The 25,477-nt window shown below is 37.7% G+C and overlaps 1 protein-coding gene and 1 pseudogene across 5 annotated transcripts in view; one reads left to right on the forward strand and one right to left on the reverse strand.

Moving 5' to 3' along the window:
• Mindy2 (MINDY lysine 48 deubiquitinase 2) overlaps positions 1 to 25,477 on the reverse strand; it is a 53,578-nt gene that overhangs the window by 22,377 nt on the left and 5,724 nt on the right. For all 4 annotated transcript variants that reach the window (XM_021207043.2, XM_029543035.1, XM_029543034.1 and 1 more), the window contains exons 2-5: positions 20,533 to 20,590; positions 13,072 to 13,136; positions 10,027 to 10,185; positions 5,094 to 5,196 (exon numbers count right to left, since the gene is read on the reverse strand). In XM_021207043.2, coding sequence (XP_021062702.1) covers positions 5,094 to 5,196; positions 10,027 to 10,185; positions 13,072 to 13,136; positions 20,533 to 20,590 — 385 coding nt within the window. The remainder of the gene's footprint in view (positions 1 to 5,093; positions 5,197 to 10,026; positions 10,186 to 13,071; positions 13,137 to 20,532; positions 20,591 to 25,477) is intronic.
• LOC110327817 lies at positions 6,715 to 7,504 on the forward strand (annotated as a pseudogene). The gene has a single exon (XR_002380849.1). The product of XR_002380849.1 is annotated as a cell division control protein 42 homolog pseudogene (transcript).

A 25,477-nucleotide genomic window follows, 5' to 3' on the forward strand; every position in this document is an offset into this window, starting at 1 on the left:
AGTGCTGGGATTAAAAGCGTGCACCACCACGCCCAGCATCTTCTAGGGCATTCTTGCTGTGAGTTTGTACCAGTTGGCATATCTTGTAGGCAGGTTGTTACTACAGTTCATAGGGTTTGTAGCTGGGGAACTGATGATTATTTTACTCTTCCAGTAGTAGTAGTTTACTTCCCTAGCACCTTCTACCACTGTGAATGTTAGCCAGCAGGAGTGATTCTTCCAGTTGAGTATCAGCTAGATTTCTCTAGGGAGAGAGAAAAATCAGTTTTCTTTAATTAGAGTGACACTGGGTATATCCCCCACACTCCAGGGCCCCCATGCTCAGGAGTGGTTGACTAATACCTATCAGATTCCATATTTGTTTTTTTGGGGGGGGCAGGATAGAGAAAGAACATGATGTTGGATGAATAGGGAGAGGAAAGAATATGATAAAAATATACTGTATGACAGAGTCAACTAACATGGGCCCCTGGGGTCTTTCAGAGACTGAACCACTAACCAAAGAGTATATAAGGGCTGGACCTAGGCCCCCTGCACATATGCAGCAGATGTGCAGCTTGGTCTTCATGTGTGTCCCCCAACAAGTGGAGTATAGGCCGTCTCTGACTCTGTTGCCTGCCTATGGATCCTGTTTCCCTAACTGGGCTGCTCTGGTTGACCTCAGTGTGAAATGCAGCTAGTCCAGCAGTGACTTGAGGTGCCAGGGTGGGTTGATACAGAGGGGGACTTCCCCCTTCTCAGAGGTAAAGAGGAAGGGTGGGGATGAGGAGCTGTGTGAGATGGGGACTGTAATCAGGATGTAAAGTGAATACACTGGTTAATGGAATGAAAAAAACTATGAAATTCTCAAGGGATAAAATAAAAGTTTAAAATAAAGGAGGAAAGAAAAGAAAGGAAAAGAAAACAAAGGATCTATTCTAAATGACAGAGATTGAAGCTATTACAACTGCTATCTAATCCTGGCTGGAGCATACATTGAAAGAAACAAAAAGGCAGAGGGAATGGTTTAGAAACCCAGGAGTGGGCTAGAGAGATGGCTCAGAGGTTAAGAGCATAGGCTGCTCTTCTAGAGGACTTGAGTTCAATTCCCAGCAACCACATGGTGTCTCATACCCATCTGTAATGGGATATGGTGCCTTCTTCTGGCCTTCAGACATACATGCAGGCAGAACACTGTATACTAAATAAATAAATCTAAAAAAGCAAGAAAGCAAGACAGAAAGAAAGAAAGAAAGAAAAAGAAACAAACAAACAAACAAACAAACAAACCCAGGAGCACACAGAAACAGCATGCTAGGTGACACAGCCTTGACTGAAGCCACTGTGATCACAATGGAGAAGTTATGCAGAATTCTTTCTTTCAAAGAGACAATGATGACGCATTCATGAGTGAAATGATGTGACACTTGCAATTAACTCTGATATGCTTTAGGAAGAAAAAGTGTGTTGTGTAGGAATACAGAGAAAAGGCAGGTATTCAATGTGAGAACAACTAGTGAATTAGGTAAAGAACATGGGGATGTTCACCAAGAGGGTCTACCTTTTTATAGTTTTTGAGACTTCTCAAAATAAATTAGGACAAAAAAAGTGATGGATATTATTTAATAAATTAATAGTTATTGCCTCTACTTAATGAAGATAATATGAATGCAACTAGGCAAAAGGAAGTTTGAGTAAATATCCTGGGGTTAGTTTTATAAGCATGTGTTTATTCTAGGAATAGTTGTTAAGAAGTTACTCCTAAAAGGGTGTGAAACTAAATGACTGGCTTTGGGAGAGTCTGGCAGTTGGTACTGGGGCGGGAGGGGGAGAAGGGCTGTTCCTTATTCATTCTTATTTTCATGTCACAAGCAATCATTATAGCAACCAGATTCAGAAGACATGGCCACTCAAGAGGAAACCTGATGGCCACGTTTACTGTAACAATGCTGCAATGCTGTGCTGTGCTGTGCTGCAATGGTGCAATGCTGTGCTGTGCTGTTCTGTGCTGTGCTGTACTTACAGGTGTCAGTTCCAAACAGAAAAGCTGTGCTTCTGACATCAGCTATATAGCATTTTCCCACCAAAAGGAATGCTAGTAAAAGTATTTCTTATATTTTGAGGTTTCATGGAATGTTTGGGTTAAAAAGTAGTTGTCATTTAAGACTAAAGCTTATAAGGCTAGAAATAAACCGGCTTGGACATCTTACTGATTCAAAAGGAAGATATGGTTGAAGGCTATAAATGAAAAGGAAGCAGATATGACTGAAACCATGAGGGGAGGAGTTGCTGAATTGTGAGCGAAAACACCACTGTGACTCCTTCCTTCTGTGTGAACTTTGGGATCTTACATAAGTCATGGCTGCCATTATTTCAAATGCACTACATATTGCTATTTCTTATTATCAGAAAACTAGTTTAGTTTTTAATCTGTGATAAGCTTCATATGTGATTACTTCTTAGTGTAAAAATCATTTAGAGTTTCACTGCTATCGAATTATCATATTGGAAACTTTATAATAAACATTCATGGTATATGTATCCAAAAATTCTATGCACAGCAGAACAGGTGACCCCTTCTCATTTTTACCAAGATATTCTTCCCAAATTGTCCATACTATGTATATACACCCGCCCATTACCCTGAGGAGTCAGTATCAGAGAAGCAATGACGTATACTGTCAGGTTAGGGGAAAAAGAGAAGTAATGAAGGGATCGACTTTCCTGTGCTCGTTGGATTTAGTGTGCTACCAACTCCCACCCTTGTGGAATTGCAGCCTGGCATGGGAAAGATGCTGTTGGGCTGTTTCCAGTAGCTTCTCACCCAAGCTCCCTTTCATGAATTCATTCTGATACTTAACATTTTGAATTTTTTTTTCTTTCAAGACAGGGTTTCTCTGTATAGCTCTGGCTGTCCTGGAACTCACTCTGTAGACCAGGCTGGCCTCAAACTCAGAAATCTGCCTGCCTCTGCCTCCCGAGTGCTGGGATTAAAGGCGTGCGCCACCACGCCCGGCAACATTTTGAATTTTGTTCTTTCAATCACCATTGAATTATAAAGAATTATTATTATTATTATTATTATTATTATTATTATTATTAGTGTGTGTGTGTGTGTGTGTGTGTGTGTTGTGTATGAATGTTACTGGATGCATGTAGACATCAGAGGCTAACTTTCTCCTGAAAAAGGAGAGTCTGAAAAGTTAGGGCTTTCTTTTTGCCATGGGTAATGAAGATCAAACTCAGGTCATTAGGTTTGCTGTGGGAAGTGCTTTTACCTGCTGAGACATCTTACTAGTCCTAGAATTCTAAAATTGTAAAAGTGTAAGGAGTGTTGGTGATAAAGTAGATTCTATAGATAGAAATTTCCTTTATAGGCTTCTTTTCAGGAATATATCTGACACTGGGAATATAGAAGGAAGAAGCACATTTAATGAGCATATGGAGAGAAAACAGACTTTCTTGTTTGATCTCACACTGTAGCCCATATTAGCCTGAAGCTCATTATATAGCTATAGCTCAGGCTGGACTCAAATCCACGGCAGCTCTTCTATTCCAAACTCTAAAGCACAAGGAATAGAAGAGGCATGAGACACTATACCAGGCAGACAACATTTTTATGCTAAGATAGCATTTTGCTTGTTTCCTTCCTAAAATGTAAACATTTCTGTCTTAAGTTGTAATAAAACAGCTGACACGCAAATCAATGATCAGAGTATGTTTATACTGTCTTCAAGTAATAGACTGGGATAAACTTTCATTACTTGCATTTTTGCATGAATACATTAAGATCCTGGATAATTAACACAATTAGTAGGATTAGTTAATGAGAGCAGTGTACACATCACTTTATATGTTCTTATATGTCTTTTGGTTTTGGTGTGTGTGTGTTCATGTGTGTGCATGCATATGTAAGCAAGAGTGTGTTCATGTGGAGGGCCAGGGATTAATGTAGGTTAATGTCTTCCTTGTGGCTATCTCCTTTCGTTTGAGACAGGGTCCTCAGCAATTTAGCTAGAATGGCTGCCCCGTTGCCCCCAGGATCCTCCTGCCGCTGAAGTGCTTGGTTTTATGTGGGCTATAAGAGATCCAATATTGATCTTACATCTCAGGCATTTTACCAAATGAGTTATCTCCCTAGCTTAGTTCATTGTTTTGTTTGTTTTTGAGACAGAGTCTGTATGTAGTCCTGGTTCTTCTGAAACTAAATACATCAGCCAGGCTGGTCTCAAACTCACAAAGATCCCCCTGCCTCTGCCTCCTGAGTGCTTGTATTAAGGACATGTGCCACCTTGTCCAGCCCCTAGCCTACAATGTATCTTCATAATAACTAGCTTTGACTTCTGAAACTGTGTTATATGTAATCCATTTTTTGCTGTGCTACATGTTGAAGAACTTTGAGTGAGGGACTCACCCCTGCCCTGCTTCTTCTGATATTTCCTTTTTCTTTTCTTCTTCCTTTCCTTCTCTTACCATTCCAAAGAAGAACTGAGTGAGTGGTGCTGAAAGTTTATGCAAATGGATCCAGCCTAAGAACATTCTGGTTTCAATTCTCTTTACTCACTATTAACTAGAGCACAGATGAAAAAGTTATATATTTTTTAAGTGGAGTAAATGTAAGATTTATTGAGGAAAAGTGACAAAGAGCTCCTGAGAGGGAGAAAAAGGCTAAAAAATGACCAACTTCACTGTCTCTGTGACAGTGTCTCAGTTACTCATGTCCCAGAGTGAGGCTTTTATACTGAACTGCACTGAGACACAGGGGAGAATACATACTCTCCTCAGATAGAGGATTCAGGGTCAATAAAACAACCTACTTCATTGGACATCTGACCACGCCAAAGCTGTAAGTGACTCAAAGCATCCTGCCCTTACTTTACATGCTAGATGCATAGGGCTCTAGTAAGAATCCTTCCCTGGCATGACTACAAATGCTTCTCTTAATTATTACAAGTGCCACCACTTGTAGTACTTTTAGAAGTTCTGTCTAAACAATTTACAGCTATAAATATGTTATAAAGAAGCCATTATTTTGTATACTTATAAAAGATAAATGTAAACTCAATGAATTTCAAGACAAGTTCTTCCAGCAGGCAGGAGCAGCACTGACCGACCTTCACTAACCAGCTGGCTGTTGTCTGACTGCTTGCAGGAGATGATCTTCTCTACCAGCTGGTTGTAGCTGCAGTTGCCAACAGCTTTTACAATGTCATCAATCTGAAAAACAAATGATTGTCTCACTAGTCCTGGGAAGATTGGAAACAGTAACAAAGGCAAGCCCCTCACTTTGTAAGCATGTTTTCTAATAGCAACACTAAATGGAAATGCTTATGATAAACTCAGGATAGAACCTTGCAAAGCAGTTTCATACACATTACAAAAACTAGTGCAGTTATATTGTGCAAAAATGATAGTTATTACATGGAACTTTAAGACTATAAGGAAGCATTCAAGCCACTATAATACATGAGGTATTCAGGAGAAAAACTAAGAAAAATTCAGGGGTAGATATATGACTCAGAGCTAAAAGCACTGGCTGTTTTTCCAGAGGACCTGAGTTATTTTCCTAGCACCCACAGAGGTGTCCCAACTGTCTGCAACTCCAGTTCCAGAAGCCAACATGCTCTTTTGGTCTCCACAGGCATTGTACAAACATAGTATAAAAACACACATACAGACAAAACATCCATACAAAAATAAATAAAAAAGAAAAGAAAAATTTAGTGTTCAGATAAAACACAGATGTTTTCAAACAGCATGGCGGCACATGCTTGTGACCTTGGTGCTGAACCCTCCTCCTTCCATGACAGCTTCACACTATCTTACTTTCTTTTGCATATTCTCTCTCTCTTAGTCTCATAAGTCCCAGGCTCGCCTCAAACTCAGAATGTCCATGCTGTCTACCCATCACTTTTCATTTATCAAATTTGAGGCATTCTTTTGTCCTTATAATCTGTTTATATAATTATATTTTATGTGTGTCTCTTATCAACATCAAAACACACATCTGTCTTAATCAAGCACACAATCATTATCTTTTTAAGTATTTGCTGAGTACAAACTCAGTAACAAAGCAAGACTTATCACAAAATTAAAGATGGAAATTGTTATTTTCTTTTTTAAGAATTAATGCTAGGTCTTTGAAATACTTTAATTTCATTAATTCTCCTTCTAATTTCTGTTATTTTTGCAGAGTTTAGAAGTTTTTAGTACCCCAAAATATATGTTATTTGGTAATCATCAGTAACTTAGATTTATCTATGCTATATACATTATATCTAGTTTTTATTTATATTTGGAGTAATTTTACTTCTTGTCCAAATACTTATTTATATTTCTACTAATAAAGCCCTAGTGATAGCAAATTTCTAAAATGTAATTTAAAGAACACTTTGCTTCATTCTTGAAAAATGACTCTACAAGGACAGATTTATGGGTGTTTTTTTCTCTTCACTTAGTGAAGCCATCCCATTGTCCTCTAACCTTTGCTTCAGAGGGTGTGATGCCTGTAACTGTAGCCTTAGCACTTGGGAGGTGGAGGCAGGTGGATCAGGAATTCAAGGTGATTCCTCTGTTACATAATGAGTTTGAAGCCAGTCTAGGATGCATGAGACCCTGGCTCCAAAATAAAATAAAATGTTAATTATTAATCATTTAGAAATGTCTTGTAGGCGGAGAAGCTGAGGTCAACATCTAATTTGAATTATTAAAAGTGGATACAAAACTATTTCCGAAATGCAGATAATTAAATGTGTTGTTGTTGGTGATGGTGCTGTTGGTAAAACATGTCTCCTGATATCCTACACAACAAACAAATTTCCATCGGAATATGTACCAACTGTTTTTGACAACTATGCAGTCACAGTTATGATTGGTGGAGAGCCATACACTCTAGGACTTTTTGATACTGCAGGGCAAGAGGATTATGACAGACTATGACCTCTAAGTTATCCACAGATATTTTTCTAGTATGTTTCTCAGTGGTCTCTCCATCCTCATTTGAAAATGTGAAAGAAAAGCGGGTGCCTGAGATAACTCTCCACTGTCCAAAGACTCCTTTCTTGCTTATTGGGACCCAAATTGATCTCAGAGATGACCCCTCTCCTATTGAGAAACTTGCCAAGAATGAACAGAAGTCTATTACTCCAGAGACTGCTGAAAAGCTGGCGTGGGATCTGAAGGCTGTCAAGTATGTGGNGTGCTCCTCCCTCACACAGAAAGGCCTAAAGAATGTGTTTGATGAAGCAATATTGGCTGCCCTGGAGCCTCCAGAACCGAAGAAGAGCCNCAGGTGTGTGCTGCTATGAACGCATCTCCAGAGCCCATTCTGCACAGCTGGTGTTGTCGTCATACTAAAAGCAATGTTTAAATCAAACTAAAGATTAAAAATTAAAATTCGTTTCTGCAATAATGACAAACGCCCTGCACCTACCCACATGCACTCATGTGAGACAAGGCCCATTAGTATGGCCCCTCCTTGCCCTTCCAGTAATAGTTAATTTTGAATAATTATGTATTGTCTGAAAAAAAAAAAAAAAGAAACGTCTTCTAGGGTTGGAGAGATGGCTCAGTGGTTAAGAGCACTGACTGCTCTTCCAGAGGTCCTGAGTTCCATTCTCAGCAACCACAGGGTGGCTCACAACCATCTGTAATGGGATCGGAAGCCCTCTTCTGGTGTGTCTGAAGATAGCTACAGTGTACTCACATAAATAAAATAAATAAATCTTAAAAAACAAAACAAAACATTCTTTCAAGTGACTGAATTTTAGTTCATTATCTAAAAGAATATATTTATTTGCAGTTTATTTATAGTTTTTTCTTTTGAGACAAGGTCTCTCTACGTAGCCCTAGTTGTCCTGAAATTATCTATATAGACCATGCTAGCCTCAAATTCAGAAAGATGTCTGCCTTTGTCTTCCAAATGCTGTAGTAAAGGTGTTCACTACTACACCCAAGCAGGGTAGTTATTTAGAGACCACAGAATTAGAATTCAAAGAAGCATACAGTTTTGAACGGTTTTTAAAGCTTTTGCCTCTTCCTGTTCTCTTCTGAGCATCAGGATGTGTTAGAAAGCAAGTGAATCAAACAGATCTAAAGCACCGAGGCTTCTCTTGAGAGCCTCTGCCTAGACCAGAGCCACCGGGTTTGCTATCTCTGTACCACATTGAAGTTCATTTTCTCTGTAAGCATATTATTTACCCATGTACTGGACAACTTACAGCTAGCTACACATACAAACAGGTGATTTGAGTTTAGTTTAATGTCATGTTATTAGAGTAAAACTACCCGGCATTGCTACCTGCCAGGACACACCTTACATGTGTAAAATGCTGGGCACGGGACTTTTAGTGACATCCTCAGTGCAAGAGTACCAATCAAAACATAGACATCCTTGCTAAAGTGAACTACCTCTGCACTGCCCAGAATACCAGTTGCTTTTAGCAGTAGATGGGGATGGAGGGCGTGGGCAAGCCTCTGCTATGATGATCTCTCTTTCTCAACAGCTAATGCAGACACAATGTATTCCAGTAGTTAATACTGACTAAGCACCTACTGTGTGCAACACACTATTCTAAAAGCTGAAACATAAAATCCCATGCCCATAAAATAAGCATTTATTGAGAAATAATAGTCAGTCAGGTAAATGAATAGATAATAATTATAGTTAATGATAAATGGTAAAAACATAGCAAAGGGAGAGAAAATGGTGACAAAAGGAAGATTAATAAGTTTAGAGAGGGCCTCTCTGACAAGATAATATCTGACAAGAACTTTTGATATACAAAGAACCAGATATGTGAAGATCTGAGAGAACAAGGTACCAGGAGAATACTAGTTCACAATGAATATTAATCCATTCACTACAAAACTGAGCTAGGCTGAGAGTGCAGACTTGCCTGGCATGCACAGGGCTCTGGGTTTCAAGTCAGGACCTGCAGCAACATTAGCAGCTCTGAGAGGACCAAGCTGACCTGCTTAGCTAAGAGAAAACCAGCAAGCGACACTACAGTAAAGTGAAAATGCCACAGAAAGGCAGGGAGTGGTGTTAGGCAGAGTCTAGAGCACAAAAACCTAGATTTAGTTCTGTCAGGATAGCTATGGATTCAAGGCCAGCCTGGACTACACAGTGAGTGCCAGGTCAGCCTGGGATACCATAGGGCCTGGTCACAAAACCAAAAACCAAAAACCAAAACAACAAATGCCCATTAGGATTTCATCTTCTTATTACTATACTGGTGGATGGTGGGCTAGGGGGGAAGGGAAGGGAATAAAATCTGCAGTGTAAAATAAATAAATAAATATTTAATAAAAAAGTAAGTATCAAGATATTTAATTATTCCTGAATGATTTTTTCAGCAAATAGCAGAGCAATAGGCCATTGACAGGCAATTAAACAAACAAACAAATATATAAATTTAATGAAGTATATAATTATTTTATATATAGTTAAATACAATATACATACAATTGTCAAATATTATTTAATATTATTATCTAATATATAATATTATATATATTATGTATAATAATTACTATATAAGACATGGTAATAATAAAATTAATTCACAATAATATTAATTAATATTAATAAGTAATGTTATTTAAATTAATAATAACAAGTTATATAAATAATAATTTTTAAAGTTAATAATAAGTAATAATATTATTAAATAATAACAATTAATATTAATAATAAGTAATGGATAACAATTAATATATAATATATACTGTTAACTATAAATTATATATAATTAAATATAAAAAACAAAACAATTTAGAATATACATAAATTAAATATAAATATATATGTTTAGAATAACTTTCCTGTATTTGTATTTATATAACTGATACATTTTTAAATGTTTTGCCTACATATATGTCTGTGTTCCAGTGGCATGCCTGGTGGTTGCATGGGTCAGAAGAGGGTACTGGATCCCCTGGATCTAGAGTTACAGACAGTTGTGACCTGTCTACAGTAGCCAGTGCTCTTAACCACTGAAGCATATCTCCAGACCCCTATGTTTATATAACTCAAATTCTACTTACCTGAGGGTCCACTAACCACCCATGATACAAGGGAATATCTAGAAGATCAAAGACTATGCACTCTGGTGTGTACTCGAAAACTCGTACCCCAGTGAACCTGACATTCACGTCCAGGCCTGTCTGCAGTTTGTGCAAGATCGCCATAGCATCACTCATATTCTGAAAATACGAAAGGAAGAAGTAGAGTTCAGAAGAAAAATTACTATTAAAAAAAAAGTTGTATGTGGTGGCATGTGTCTGTAGTACCCATACCGTTCTCATTTGAGACCAAGACTTCCAGACTAGCCTAAACAACATGGCAAGACCCTGTTTCTAAAAAACAAACAAACAAAACAAAACAAAACCCAAGTTATTCCCATCAATGCTTTTATTTTCGTTTTCTGATTTTATTTTATTCATTTCTTTTATTATAGGCCTACAGCACTAGGCATCAACCCCAGGGCTTTGTACATACTAGATAAACTACATCTTCAGACCTGCAGCAGACTTTCGGTCCTCCACCCTCTGCCTCAAAATAAGTGTTGTGATATTTGCCACAGCAAGCTTAATCAAAAGCCTGTTTTGCAAACACATTTGCATTCATTTAAAAACTTGTCAGGCTGAAGGTACAGCTTATTGGTAGAGTCCTCACTACAGCTGGCTTATGTAACGTTCTCATTAAATACCATACAACTACAAAAAAAATAAATAATTGAAATAAAAAATGAAATTCCGTTGCCATCCATGCACACTGTGTTTCCTTACACCGTGAAGGTCTTTATCTACTTGGCAAAGCTAGGAATTTACCACATGGGTTCCAGGAATTCAGTTCTTTTCTGCACTGACTCGTCTGAGTGGAATCGTGGTATGTTTGCCTTAAGCCCTCAGACAGAAAGTTTCCCATTTCTCAATGTGAAACAGCTTTCATTCCACTCTCTGGAGGCCAAGCCACCATAACGCAAATGCACCCAGACTGACTGGCAGTTTGAAGGGAACAAGCATGCTGCTGTCACCTTTAAATACTTGTCAGATGGATCCTTAGGACCTCCAACAGAAGTAAAATGACACCAGGATGACCAGCCACGATTTTGAATTTCAGTTTTCGTGTTATAAAAAAAATCTCATTGAGTTCAGTAAGAAATTATATAAACTTTAAATGTGAAATAAATTTAACCTTATAATTTCATACTTATATCTTATGTGGACATAAGTCATGAGATTAGAAAGAGGACGTGGAAAGGGGAAGATGAATTCTAAAGGTGTCAGGGGGGAGAGGAGGAAAAAAATGATATTAATGAATTCATGTGACGCAGGAAGGGCCATTGGTGAGAAGAAGGAGGCCAGGGAAGGGGGAGGGCACGAGAGGGCAACCTAAGAACAAGCATGCATGAAAGTTTCATGATGTAACACATTACTTTCTATGCTAACTTTAAAAAACAATTAAAAATGTCATTTATTGGTTTTATATACTAGAAGCAGATGTAAGATTTCATTGAGAAGGAGATTTCTACTGCTAAAAACTGTTTGAAAAATCACTGCTCTAGGGGTGGTGGTGGCTCAGTGGATAAGAGCAGCACCCAGATGACATCTTCACAAAGACATACATGCAGACAAAACACCAATGCACATAAAAATTTAAAAAGTAGTCACTGCTCTAAGTTATACATTATCCTAGTAATTTTGGGAGTTACTAAGTAAGCAAAACCCAGCTCCTCCGAGCTATGCTCCAGTCTTTTCTAATAAAATTAAATCAGCATACAAAGTTGACTTTAGCTATAGATTATCTATAATGCCAGATGTTGGTTTTTCAAATGGATTACAAGATTATATGAACATTTAAATTCAAGAAACTTTGTAAGTTAATCCCAGCTGGAACTCTGTGAGTTTGAGACCAGCCTGGTCTACATTATGAGTTCCAGGTCAGCCAAGTCTACACAATGAGACCCTGATGAAACAAACAAACAAACAAAAAAACAAACAAACAAACTCTCAAAACTAGAAATGAATTTTGTTTCCTGATGTGAATTTGGGCCTGATGATTGTCTTTGGTTTTTGAGACAGAAATTCACTATGTAGCTATGTTCCATGGTTGGCATGGAACTCTGTTCAGATCAGGTTTTACTATGCCCAGATGATCACATATTTTAAAAGTTGCTTGGACAGTGAAAATGAATCCCCAGTGATGTTCATTTCCTCCACAGTAGAAGTGATGAGCCTCCCTTCCACAAAAAGAAGTTAATTTTTAATCCCAGTACCTAGGAGGCAGAAGCAGGTGGGTCTATGAGTTTGAGGCCAGCTTGGTCTACAGAGTGAATTCCAGGACAGCCAGGGCTACACAGAAAAACCCTGTCTCAAAAAAACAAAAACCAAACAAAAAAGTTAATTTCTTTTTCTTTCTATTAACAAATACAAAGGATACTGAGAAAGATGAGATTTTCTGGTATACTCGCAGCTTTGGGAGTGAGCCTTTCCTACTGTATCTCTGCTACAGAACAGGATCTCAAAGGATGTACCCCAAAATGTGGACCTGTTGAAATTATACAAGTACAGAGTGTGTCCTGACATCTCAGGCAACATTTACTCAACTTTATCCTGATAACTTGAGGACTGGCAGAGTGTTTCCTTGGCATGTACAAGGTATTGAATTCAATTCTCAGCACTGGAAAAATGACAGTCACTTAAATGATACAAGAAAGGAAAAACCAATGACAAATTCACTTGAGAGTAAATTTTTCAAGAAAATGCCAAGTTATCCTGTACAGATTCATACAATGGTACCAATAAATCACCAGCTCACACATGCATAGAAAACAGGAATCCAAAGATTATGCCTTTTGAACTAAAAATGTTTTTGAGCTATAACTATTTTTACATTTTAAAGGATCGTTTTTAAGAAAGAACAGAAAAGAAAGAATAAGCAGCAGACTTGAACTTAAGTGTCTGGCAAAGTCAAACACATTTACTCTCTAGTCCTGTATAGGAAAAGTTTCAAATCACAGATAAAGATCAATGTGTAAATTCATAATACAAAATTACATATTTTAATGTAAAAGACATGTTTATTACCTGTTCATAATTTACACGTTGAATTTCTGATATTTCTTTTGGCTTTGCCTCAAGCATATAATCACCTGTAAAAAGAAATTATGAATTGCCTTTAAAAATATTCTTTCTGCTTATAAAATATTTTAATTATAAACTTAAAAAATTATATAAGTACACTGTAGCTATCTTCAGACACACCAGGAGAGGGCATCAGATCCCATTACAAATGGTTGTGAGCCACCATGTGGTTGCTGGGAATTGAACTCAGAACCTCTGGAAGAACATTCAGTGTTCTTAACCACTAAGCCACCTCTCCCACCCCTAACTATAAACTTTTAAACACTGCAGCAACAGGTTGCTTATAAAGTTGGTCCCTTAGTTCTATCCAGAGAAAGTCAAAGTTAACTGTTTGCTTTACATAGTTTTCAACGTACACAGTATAATTCTCATGAACTTTCTCTTCCTTTTTCTCCCTTTCTTCTATTTTGTGGTACTATGGACTGAAGCCAGGGCCCTATTCATGACAGGCAAGCACTCTACCCACTGAACTATATTTCCAGTCCCTTTTAAATAATAATTATTAAAAATATACATATGGGTATTTTGCCAGCATGTATATCTGTGTACATGTGTGTCTGATGCCAAGATGAAGTAGGGTATCAGAGGGTATTCCTGTAACTGTGGTTACAGAGGGTTGTGAGCTGCTATGTAGGTGCTAGGAATCGAACCTAGGTCCTCTGCAAGATCAGAAAGTGCTCTTACCCACTGAGCCTACTCTCTAGCCTTTCTTTTAGTCATTAAGATTAAAGTCTCACTAAGTCGCCCAGGCTGGCCTTGAACTAGAGATCCTCCTGCCTTAGCCTTCTGAATAACTAGACTTGGAGGTCTATGTAAGCCGTAAGTCCCAACTTGAATATTCTTTTATTTTACATTTACAATATATTTGAGCATCTTTCTATGACCCATAGAGATCCCAAAGAATTTACCAACTTCAGTTGCTATAAATAATTCAACTAGTTCTCCTATGATCTCACAAACTACAGGTGCTATTAGTTTTTAATACATATAAAACTTTTCAATATATTTTTAAGAACTTAAAAAATGTGAGAACACTTATTATATATTATCTTTCTGATCTCTTTTTCTCTCTGTCTCTCTCTGTCTCTACATACACACATACACTTTTAAGTTTTTATATCGGTATATGGGTTTTTTGCTGATGTATGTCTGTGCATCATATGGATACCTCAGAGGCCAGAGTGTGTCAAATCTCCTGGGACTGGAATTATAGACAGTTGTGAGCTGTTTCTTGGTGGGTGCAATTGAACTGGATCCTCTGGAAAAGCTCCCTCTCCCTCTCTCCAGGGTCTCTTTATGAAGTTGTGAGTGGCCTGGAAATCACAGAGAGATCCACCTGCTCTCCCAAGAATGAGGAATAAAGACATGCAATGGCTTATATATTATTTTCATATAAAGATTTTAGAGTTCTTGTGTATTAAATCAGGGCCCTGAACATGTTAAGCATGTGCTGTCCCATAGAATTACAGTCTATGAATTGCCTGCAAAATTATTAAATGCATATGTCCTTTTTTTGTTGTTGTTTTGTTTTTTGTTTTTCGAGACAGGGTTTCTCTGTGTAGCCCTGGATGTCCTGGAACTCACTTTGTAGACCAGGCTGGCCTCGAACTCAGAAATCCGCCTCTGCCTCCCAAGTGCTGGGATTAAAGGCATGCGCCACTACCGCCAGGCATGTCCTTTTCTTTATTTGTATAATTACTATCATTTTATTGCGATGAAAAAGTTCCTTTACATTTTCTTCATATTTCATTTTATTTATTTTTTAGTGTGTGTGTGTGTGTGTGTGTGTGTGTGTGTGTGTGTGTGTGCACGCACATGTAAAGGTCAGAGAACAAGGTGTGGCATTCAGATCTTTCCTCCCACCATGTAGGGCTTGGGGACTGACATCAGGTGGTCAGGCTTGAAGGCAGGTAGGTACCTTTGCTCACTATTCCATCTTGATGACCCTAAAAGCTCTTTCAAAACTAAGAGGAATTAGCACAATTTCTGTGATATATGTAGTAAAGATTTTTTCCATAGTCTTTTTTCTTTTTTATACTTTATGATAGTTTGTAGTTTGTTTGCTTACTATATTTTTTCCCCAAATGGAAATAGCTATATAGATTCTGAAAGATCTTTACCTCTTTAGAGTTTACAGATATTTATGTATACTTTCTTTATCCATTATGTGTCCCCTTTTTAAATGTTCAAATCTTTCAACTTAAATGGAATTTATTTTGATAGAAACAGTAAGGAATTATGTCTGAGAGAAACAGTATGGAATTGGCTTCTTACCCAAGTAGCTAACAAGTTAACAAGACTGCTTTACTCTACTTTGAAATAAATTTATAAAGACTACACCAAACATTCTCTTAAGCCAGTGGCTCTCAACCTTCCTAAAGCTGCAACCCTTTAACATAAGTCCTCCACTTGTGATGACCCCGATCATAAAATTATTTCATTGCTGCTTCATATCTGTAATTTTGCTGCTGTTATGAATCATAATGCAAATATTTGAAAGGTGACCCACAGTTTGAGAACTGCTGTCTTAGGCTTTGCAACTCTGAAAACAAAAGAATTTCTATAGACACCAATCTATTATTTTAAGATGGTGAAGTTATACCAACAATGACTTTATTTTACTTATACAAGAACTATCAATTCTATATGATATTTATTCAGATAATGAAGGAGGTGAATGGTCTGCTTGAATTCTGTATTTCATTTGTGTTTTATGTTTATTTTGATGAAAGACTGCATTTGCTTTCTTAGCTACCATGTTAGTTAGTCCAGGATGTGGAACATTATATGAGACAGTATTAAATGATCTTCTTACAGAGACAAAAGTTGGGGACTAATGACAAGACTTTTGACATTTATGCCTTTTAAAAATGTATCCTTGAACACAGAGTGAATTTACTGACTCATCTTGGTTTTTTTCCCCAGTATTCTTGAGTCAGAGTCATATTTGTCGCCCAGGCTAGCCTTGAAATTATGCCTCAGTCTCTCCAGTGCTGGGATTATAGGTGGGTTCCACCATACCTGGCTGATTTGTCTCTAACAAACAAAACATGATGGAGTAATGAGGTGTCACTTCTATATTAGAATACAAAACATCAGCCAGAGCTAACTGCTGAACCATACAGCTGTGAAGCTTGGCCCTTGTTTGGGTAGACTGCTTTTCAGTTATGCATGAACATCATAAGATGTTCTTCCTTTAAGCAAGCTATCTATCTATCTTGCTTGCTTGCTTTTATAGTTGGGGCTGGAGAGGTGGTTTAGAGGTTAAGAGCACTGGTGGCTCTTCCAGAAGACCCAGGACACCAGCACCTACATCAAAGCTGTTGTTGACGTGAAACTACACACTCTCTCTCCCTCCATTCTTCCCCCTCCTCTTTTGTTTCTTTCTTCCTTCCTTCCTTTCTCTCTCTCTCCCTCCCTCCTTCCCTCTCTCTCTCCCTCCCTCCCTTCCTTCCTTTCTTCCTTTCTCCCTCTCTCTCTTTCTTTCTTCCTTTTTCTCTTTCTTTCTTTTCCCTAAACAGGGTTTCTCTGTATAGCCACAGATGTCCTAGAACTCCTCCTTCAACTTAGAGATCCCCCTACCTCTGCCTCCAGAGTGTTAGGATTAAAGCATGTATCACTATGCACATCTTATATATTTTGTAAAAGATTTATTTTTATTTTTTATTTTTATACAATGTATGAGTTAGTGTGAGTGTTTGCTATGTATGTAGGTACCCATGGAAACTGGGAGAGGGTGTTGGATCTCTTGGATCCAGCCTGGAGATAAAGGTGGTTATGAGCTAACTGACATGAGTTTTGGGAACCAAACTCAGTCCCCTGGAAGAGTAACAAGTTTTCTTAATGCTCTGGTCTCTGTAATTGTGGTTTTTTTTTTTTAAAGAAAAACATTCAAATATGACAATATACTATCTGTGTTATAGCAGCAATAGCATTTTTGTGAAGTTCAGATCATGTCAGTGCTGTGTCCAGTGTCCTCATTGAAGTCCCAGGTCATTCACAGCAAAAAAGTTAGTCTTTATATCAGCTGATTTGGGCCCTTCCTAATCTGAATCCAATGACTGATCCCATCTCATACCATCTCCCTGCCCTCTTTATAGTCTCCTTGGTATCATCTTGGCTGTTTAAAGTCCACTAATCTAGCCTTTATCTGTATATATTTAAGTATTTACAGTAATTTACCTATAACTATGAGGTCCCTAGCCAGTAAATATGAATTAATAAATATGAAATATATATGTTTGTGTGTGTGACCATGATTGATACAGGTGATTGAGAGCAATCATAAGTTGTGCCCATTGTCCAAACATAGGACATCACTGGGACCAAGCTTCCAAATTTATAAAAGGGGCCACTACTAACATACCCCCCTAAAATGGTTATCAAACTGACCTGTGTGGTAAGAGCAGTGGCCCGTAACAAAAGAAAATAATGCAGACACTTGAATAACTGGTACAAGAACAGCTGGAGGCTCACATATAGAAGTCTAGCAGCCAACAGAATTCCTTTATGTTTGTTGTAAAAAATAAGTCAGGAAAATGGAGAAGGATAATGGATTTAAGAGCAGTTAGTGGAGTAATTCAACCAATGGGTCCTTTAAGTCTGGACTTCCTTTACCTAACTAAATAATTGACTTGAAAGATTGCTTTTTCACAATACCCTCACATGAGCAGGATAGGAAAAGGTTTGCTTTCTCAGTTCCTACTCTGAACAACAGTGGTCTAATTAAAAGATACCACTGGAAGGTACTTCCACAGGGAATATTAGACTTTCACAGGGAAAGTTCAACTTAACGTCAATATATTGTGCAACAACTATTGGAAATAATTCATAAGCAATTTCCTCAATCTATCATTTATCATTACATGGATGACATTTTGTTAGCTGATTCTGACAAAGATGTTTTAGAGAAAATGTTTAAAGAAACACAAAGAATTCTGCCATGCTGGGGGCTACAGATTGCTCCAGAAAAAAATACAAAGAGGAAAACCACAAGGAGGGAGAAGAAGGTAGAGAGAGGAGAAAGCCATCATGAGGTAGATGAATCATAAAAGCACAGCCATGAGGGCTAACCAATTGGAGCTAATTGGAGCTAAAAGCTGCCCAGATATAACATGGCGAATTATAACTTGAGGTTACTGATGGAGAAGTAGATTCTAATAGCATAGAGGGTAGGTATCTGCTCAGTTCTAGTCTTGATTAAGCCTTATTATAAATATAAAAGTTGTGTGTCATTTATCTGGGAACTGAATGGTCAAAGGCAGGCTAGAAACCCCAGATTGATATTAAATGATTAAATACTTTCTTCAACACTTCCCTCCCCCCCTCTCTCCTAGTTAGCTATTTGTCTGGAACACTTGAGACAAACTATCAGCTTTCTACCTACCTACTTACCTACCTACCTACCTACCTACCTACCTACCTACCTACCTACCTACTGTCTGTCTGTCTGATCTATCTATCTATCTATCTATCTATCTATCTATCTATCTATCTATCTATCTTTCGAGTCTTACTTTGTAGCCTATGCTGGCCTCAAACTCATAATCATTACTGCTGCCTCAGTATACCAAGTTCTGGGATTACTGATATATACTATCATATAGCATCATACCATCAAATATAGCCAACAATATTTTGTATATATATTTGTATGTGTATGTGGGGGTTATACATGCATAAGTGTGTATACATGTAAACTATGCTATGTGGTATCTTCCTCAATCACTTTATTTTAAAAAGAATGTTTGTTTGTTTTGTGAGATGGGGTCTCTGTGTAGTCTTAGTTATTCTGGAACTCACTCTGTAAAAGAGGTGGGCCTAGAACTCATATATCTGCCTGCCTCTGTCTCCTGAATGTTGGGGTTAAAAACATGTGCCACCATACCACTTAGGATTTATTTTTAATTATGCACATGCATGCTTCTCTCTCTCTCTCTCTCTCTCTCTCTCTCTCTCTCTCTCTCTCTCTCTCTCTCTCTCTCTCTCTCGTGTGTGTGTGTGTGTGTGTGTGTATGCAAGTACAGATGCTCATGCCAGAGGTTGTATTCCCTGAAGCTGGGGTTATAGATAGTTGTAAGGCACTTGCTACTAGGAACTGAACAGGTCTTCTGCAACAGCAGTAAAGTGACCTTAATCACTACTCTATCTCTTTAGCCCTTCTTCACCTTAGTTTTTGAGACAAGATCTCTCACTGAGTCTAGAGTTCATCTGGACAGATTGGTTGACCAGGAAGCATCAAGGATATTCTTACTTCCACCTTCTACATAGGATAGGCACAAGCTGCCACACTCAACTTTTACAGGAATACCGGGGATTCAAATTCCAGTCCTCATGCATTTACCTACTAAGTCATCTCCCTAGCACTTGATTAACAATATTTTTTAAACAAAAATTTAATCACTAAAAATACTAGAAAGATATGGAGGAATATCTCTTATTTGGTAATATATAAGCTGTTTGCCAAATTGCAAAAGGCATAGTACAATGTATAACCACTTTTCTCTAGACAAGTTCAATTTGATGTAGATCGCCTACAAGCTTAATTACTACTCTTTTGAAAAAAGATTTATTTTTATTATATGTGTATAAGTGTTTGTCTATATGTACATATGTGCACAATGTACAGGCCTAATGCCTATGGAAACAAGAAGATAAAGTAGAATCCCCTAAAGCTGAAGTTGCAGCCACACTGTGGATGCTGGAACTGAGAAGGGGTCCTCTGCAAGAGCAGCCAGTGCTCAAAGGGCTGGGCCATCTCTCCAGCCCCTACTCCTCTGTTTTGAGATAAGAAGTCCAGGAAGAATGCAATTCAACACATTGCTTCTGTCAATAAGAAAGCTATTTCAGATGAAATATACTATAAACTGACATAGGTTCACAAACTATATTTTGGGTAGCAGTATCTCTTATAACCTCCTTGGCTTTTTTTTGTTTGTTTGCTTTGGTGTGTGTGTGTCTGTGTGTCTGTGTGTGTGTGTGTGTTTCACCTCTACTGATGAAACCCAGGAGCTCACAGATTCCAGGCAAGTCCTCCCACACTGATCTCCAACCCAACTCCTTCAACTTTAATCCAAGTCAACATCATTTTAAAAAGGTATTTTCCTCATGTAGTGCCGAAGTTTGTGTATCATTTCTCACTATGCAATTTACTGGGCTTAATTAATTAGTGTGCTACTCTCTGGATTTTGCCCAGTCTTCTTATTTATAGTTCAATATTCTAATGACAGTCAGAAGAATGTCTTAACGGCTAAGTATAGTAATACAGTGGTAAAATTTTTAATTAGCAGATTCAGAACTATAATTTTAAAATAGAATATCTAATGGCACCAGTAAAGTAATAGCTTTGAAAACTTTATTTAATTTTGAAAAAGATACAAAAGTCACTTTGTCTTCTGTACTGACCTAAATATTCCATCAGCTGCTCCGCAGTTATGATTTCCATCATTGGTGGAAGTTTCACCTGAAAAAAACAAAGTATTATTTCTATAAAACAATGTTTTTCATGACTGAATTGTTTCCTGTAGTAAAAAACAAGCACACATGTCTGTGCATGCATGCGTGTGTGAACACACAGGCAGACAGACATAAACCTACTATATAAATACATTAACATTCATGCTTATATAACAAAGTCACCCAAGCATGCGGCTCATGCCTATACCCCCAGTACTCAGTAGGATGGCCATGAGTTTTAAGACAGTTTGAGCTATAGTGTGACTCTTCCTCAAAAAAATACAGATAAATGTGAACAAAATAGCAGGTGAAAATGCTTAACGAATGAGCTGGATGTCTTGAGTCTGACCCCAGAAACTCAGGGTGAAAGGAGGATGGGCCCCTAATAGTTACCTCTGACTTTCACACATACTACGATACACACACCAAGACAGACATGAACCCTCACTTACATCTCATACACACACGCACATAAACAAGTAATTTTAAAGGATGTTAAAAAGAAATAAAATAGCAAAAAAATAAAAATAAAGTATTACAAGGTCAGTACTGTCACTGCGATATTTCTAAGGTGATAGAGAATTGTACAGAGATATTAATAAGTCTGTAAAAGTGGATCCTACAGAGTCTGTAAAGTCACGCTACTCCCTTTACCATCTAACATAATTGCTATGGGACCCCTGCCACAGTGCCCCAAATAGCAGACAATTCAGTTATAGATCAGGAAGAAGCACCAGCATGGAACAAGTCATTCATGGAATTGTCTTCTGGAAATCAAGATGAAACAAAGCTTCATATTCATAATTTCAATCTACCTTGGGCATATTCTGAATGGTTAAAATAAAAACAATATCAAAGTACTAACAAAACACTAAAGAATTCTGTATGATTTTAAAATATAAAATTAAAAAGCTGGTAAAAATAAGTTATATTATTTAGAAGTACATACGTAGGTAACAAAACTATTAAAAAAGGTAAGAAAATGTAAACCTATAACCCCATCTTGGACTACATAGAGGGTTTGTAGCAAACAAACAAACAAAGAAACCCTCCCCCCCACACACACTTGTAACCCTATCGATTGGGAGATGAGGACAGGAGAATTGGAAGTTCAAGGCCATCTTTGGCTATACAGCACGAGGCCAGTCTATGCTACATAAGACAAAGAAAATGATAAAACAAAACCTAACAACAAAAATCGAGATTATGGTTACTCCTCGAGGTAAATAGTTGCAGTAGACAGAACGTAAGAAGCCTCTGGGGCGCTGCAAACTGAGCCTGCTAGGACTGGGTCCCTTTACTGACTGACCTTACTGGCCTAAAGTAAGTTTTCACATGAACTGTCAAGATGAGCTACACATACCATGACCAATAACTAAATATTTTAACTGACATCTACAATCACACTCTGTTATAGTCACAGAATAGAAGAAAAATAAATATTCAGGAGGCTAGAGAGATACCTCAGCAGTTAGGCACATTTGCATATACATAGTAGCTCACAATTATTTGTAACCCCAGTTCTCAGAGATTAGACACCTCCTTTTGGACCCTGAAGGAACTAGTTACATGCATACATGCAGTCACACTCACATAATACACTTTCTTTGCAAATTCTTAAAAATATTCAGGAAGGAGCTGGGAAGTAGTGGTACACATCTTTGATCCCAGCACTTCTGAGGCAGAGGCAGGTGGATCTCTGAGTTAGAGGCCAGCTTGGTCTACAGATTGTGTTCCAGGACACTCAAAGCTACACAGAGAAACCCTGTCTTGAAAAACAAATACACAAAGAATTCTGAGTGGAAATTCCAAATAATTACCAATGAGAGAAGAACATAAAAATTGTTAGTCATTATTCTCTTTATCAAGGAAACTGGTTAAATTATCAATTTTTGCAGTAGCTCCCAAAGAGTTAAAGAAGTTATTCTAAGTTTATGCTACCAAATGTGTTAATGGCATATAAAAATGTTTTTAATTAATGTTAAAATAAGTTTTCAAAATGGTCACTGCAAAATTTGGCAGTGTTAGCCTCTCTAAGAGCATATATGACAGCTGATGCTTAGGGTCAAGTTGTCTTCTGATTTTATCACTCAGTGAAAACCAAGACACACCACAGAGGTTTGTTGTCATATTATTCTAAATGATTTTTATCTCTGTAACAATGTATTCTAGAGAACAATTTTGGCTGCAGGCAGAATTCTAATTACTATCTAGTTCAGTCGCCTATTGCAGTGCACTCAACAAAAGATTCTTAAAAAATAAACAATTCAAGTTAAAATAATTAAAATTAAAATGAATAAAAATATATTTAAAAGACTTTTTTTTTTACTTATGTGCCATGTGTATATATGTGCAAAGACCCCAGAAAAGGCTGCTAGAAGTAATGGAGCTGGGGTTCTAGGCAAGCTCTTAGCCCTGACTTGGGTGCAGAGAATCAAACTGAGGTTTTCTGCAAGAGTTGAATGTGATCTGAACTGCTGAGCCAGCTCTGCAGGCCACTTCCTACAAATAATTTTAAAACTGAAGTTTTAAATTTAAATTTAAATTTAAATTATAGTTCACTGGCTGTTTTTCTAAGAAAAATTTCAGTTATTTTATTCATATTGTTTATGTATTTTTTGGCTACATTTCAATATATTCTACTTTTTTTCTTGTATTATAGTGGCATAGTTTAATTTCTCTAGTAGAGACTCATGGAACAGAATGCTTAAAATAATTACTAAATAGTTTTAAATTTTTTATTATTTATTTTATGTGTATGGGTGTTTTACATGTCTGTATGTCTGTGAACCATTTGTATACCTGATGCCCATAGAAGTGAGCATCAGATTTACTGGAATTGGAGTTCTAGATGGTTGTGAGCTGCCATGTGAGTGCTGGGTATTGAACCAGATCCTTCTAGAAGAGCAGCCAATGCTGTTAGCCCCTAGGCTATCAGCCCCACTAAATGGTTCTTTATAAGGAAACTTACTAGATTTTTGCTTTAGACTATTCTAGCTATTCTTATATGGTATTTATCAAGTTGTTTCAATATCAATTTTGAAGTGTTGATATTTAGCTACATTTATATTCTAATGATGGAACTTTCAGTTTCACAGCAATTTAAAAGTGCTGCTCATGGCTATCAGTGGTTTTAAAAAATGGCTCCTCCTCCTCCTCCTCCTCCTCCTCCTCCTCTTCTTCCTCCTCCTCTTCCTCCTAATTTGAGACAGAGCCTTACTAAACAGCCTTAGCTGGCCTGAAGCCCTCCATGTAGACCAGACTGGTCTCAAACTCACAGAAACCTGCCTCTGCTTCCTGCATGCTGAGATTAAAGCTGTATGACACCATGCCTGCCATGTTTATTATTTTTACACTTCTCTGTGTTTATTTATTTTCTGCTTGTATCTGTATGCGCATACATGTGCCATGGCATACTTGTTGAGGTCAGAAGATAGATTGCCAGAGTCTATTCTTTCTTTCCACCATTTGGTTCCTAGGAATTGAATTCAGGTTGTCAGTCTTGGTGGCAAGCTCCTTTACCTGTTGAGCCTTACTGCCTACTCAAATGATGTTTTCTTTTAAAAGAATTATGTGTTCTCTTATTTAGGAAAGATTCACTGTGACAAATTCACCAGAAAATTTCACAGACAAATAATTTATCCTTTCTCAAGGGGCCTGAGAGACGGTTCAGCAGGTAAAGGGGCTTCCTACCCAGCGGGGAGTCCAGTGACCTGCCACCCCTCTGAGCCCACACAATGGAGGGAGAAACAGCTTGTTCTCTGACCTCCACACATGGACTTTAGTGAACTCTCCTAATACATAAACAAATGTAAAAAGACAGAAAAGAAACCATTCTTTTAGTTTCTGCAATTCTGTAAATTAAGAAGCCAAAGAGACTGGGTCTATAGCTCAGTGGTAGATCTGTATTTACCACGCATCAGACCAGAGAAGAATGAGATGGAGACACTGAAGAGCGTATGAATTTGTCATATATATTCTATAATCCTAAGGGTCTACATGATTTCAGAACACTGTCTTGAACTTTCCAAGAGGAGACTGTCTTACCATGCCATGTTCTAAGCATATACAACACAAATGACGACCTCTATGCTGAGATTAGAAGTGGCCTCGAGAAAGTTCAAAATAAAAACAACTAAATCTTATGTTTCAAATATTAGTGAAATCTTAAACAGGAATGCAAAACGTCCTAAAAGTGATAAGGCAAGATTTTAAGGACTGGGAGAAGTAGTAAATGCAGAGGACTCAACAATTCCTAAGAAATAAGAAGGCACTAGCATAAGCCCTTAATCCTAAAACTCAGGAGGCCGACGCAGAAAGATCACTAGGAGTGTGAGTCCAGACTGATGTACACAGTGAGTACCAGATCAGCAAGAGCTATATAGCTAGACCTTGTCTCAAGAAACAAACAATACCATCACACACCAAAAAAGCTATTTGAAAAATTATCATAGGTAACTATGATTCTTCTTCTTCACCTTCTTCCACAACAAGGTTTCTCTGTATAATAATCCCTGGATGTCTTGGGATTATTTCTGTAGACCAGGCTGTCTTCCACAGAGATCCACCTGCCTCTGCCTCTAGAGTTTAAAGGTGTGCTACCACCTGGCTCGTAGTTGTTAAATACTTAATTTTAATATCAATAAGTATTAAAATATACACAATAAAGTCCTAACAACTTTTCTTGTGTTGGTGTCTGTCTGTGTCTGTGTGTGTATGGATGAACAGAGGCCAGAGGAGGGCATCAAGAGTCCCCTCCTCTGTAACTTTTCTCTTTTTGTTTGATTTATAGTATCTACATGGCAGTTTACAACCATTTATAACTCTAATCCCAGAGGATCTGATGCTTTCTGGACTTTGAAGGTACAGGTGCGCACATGGTATACAGACAGAC

Source organism: Mus pahari, chromosome 10 (genome assembly GCF_900095145.1).
Source record: "Mus pahari chromosome 10, PAHARI_EIJ_v1.1, whole genome shotgun sequence".
Lineage (NCBI taxonomy): Eukaryota > Metazoa > Chordata > Mammalia > Rodentia > Muridae > Mus > Mus pahari.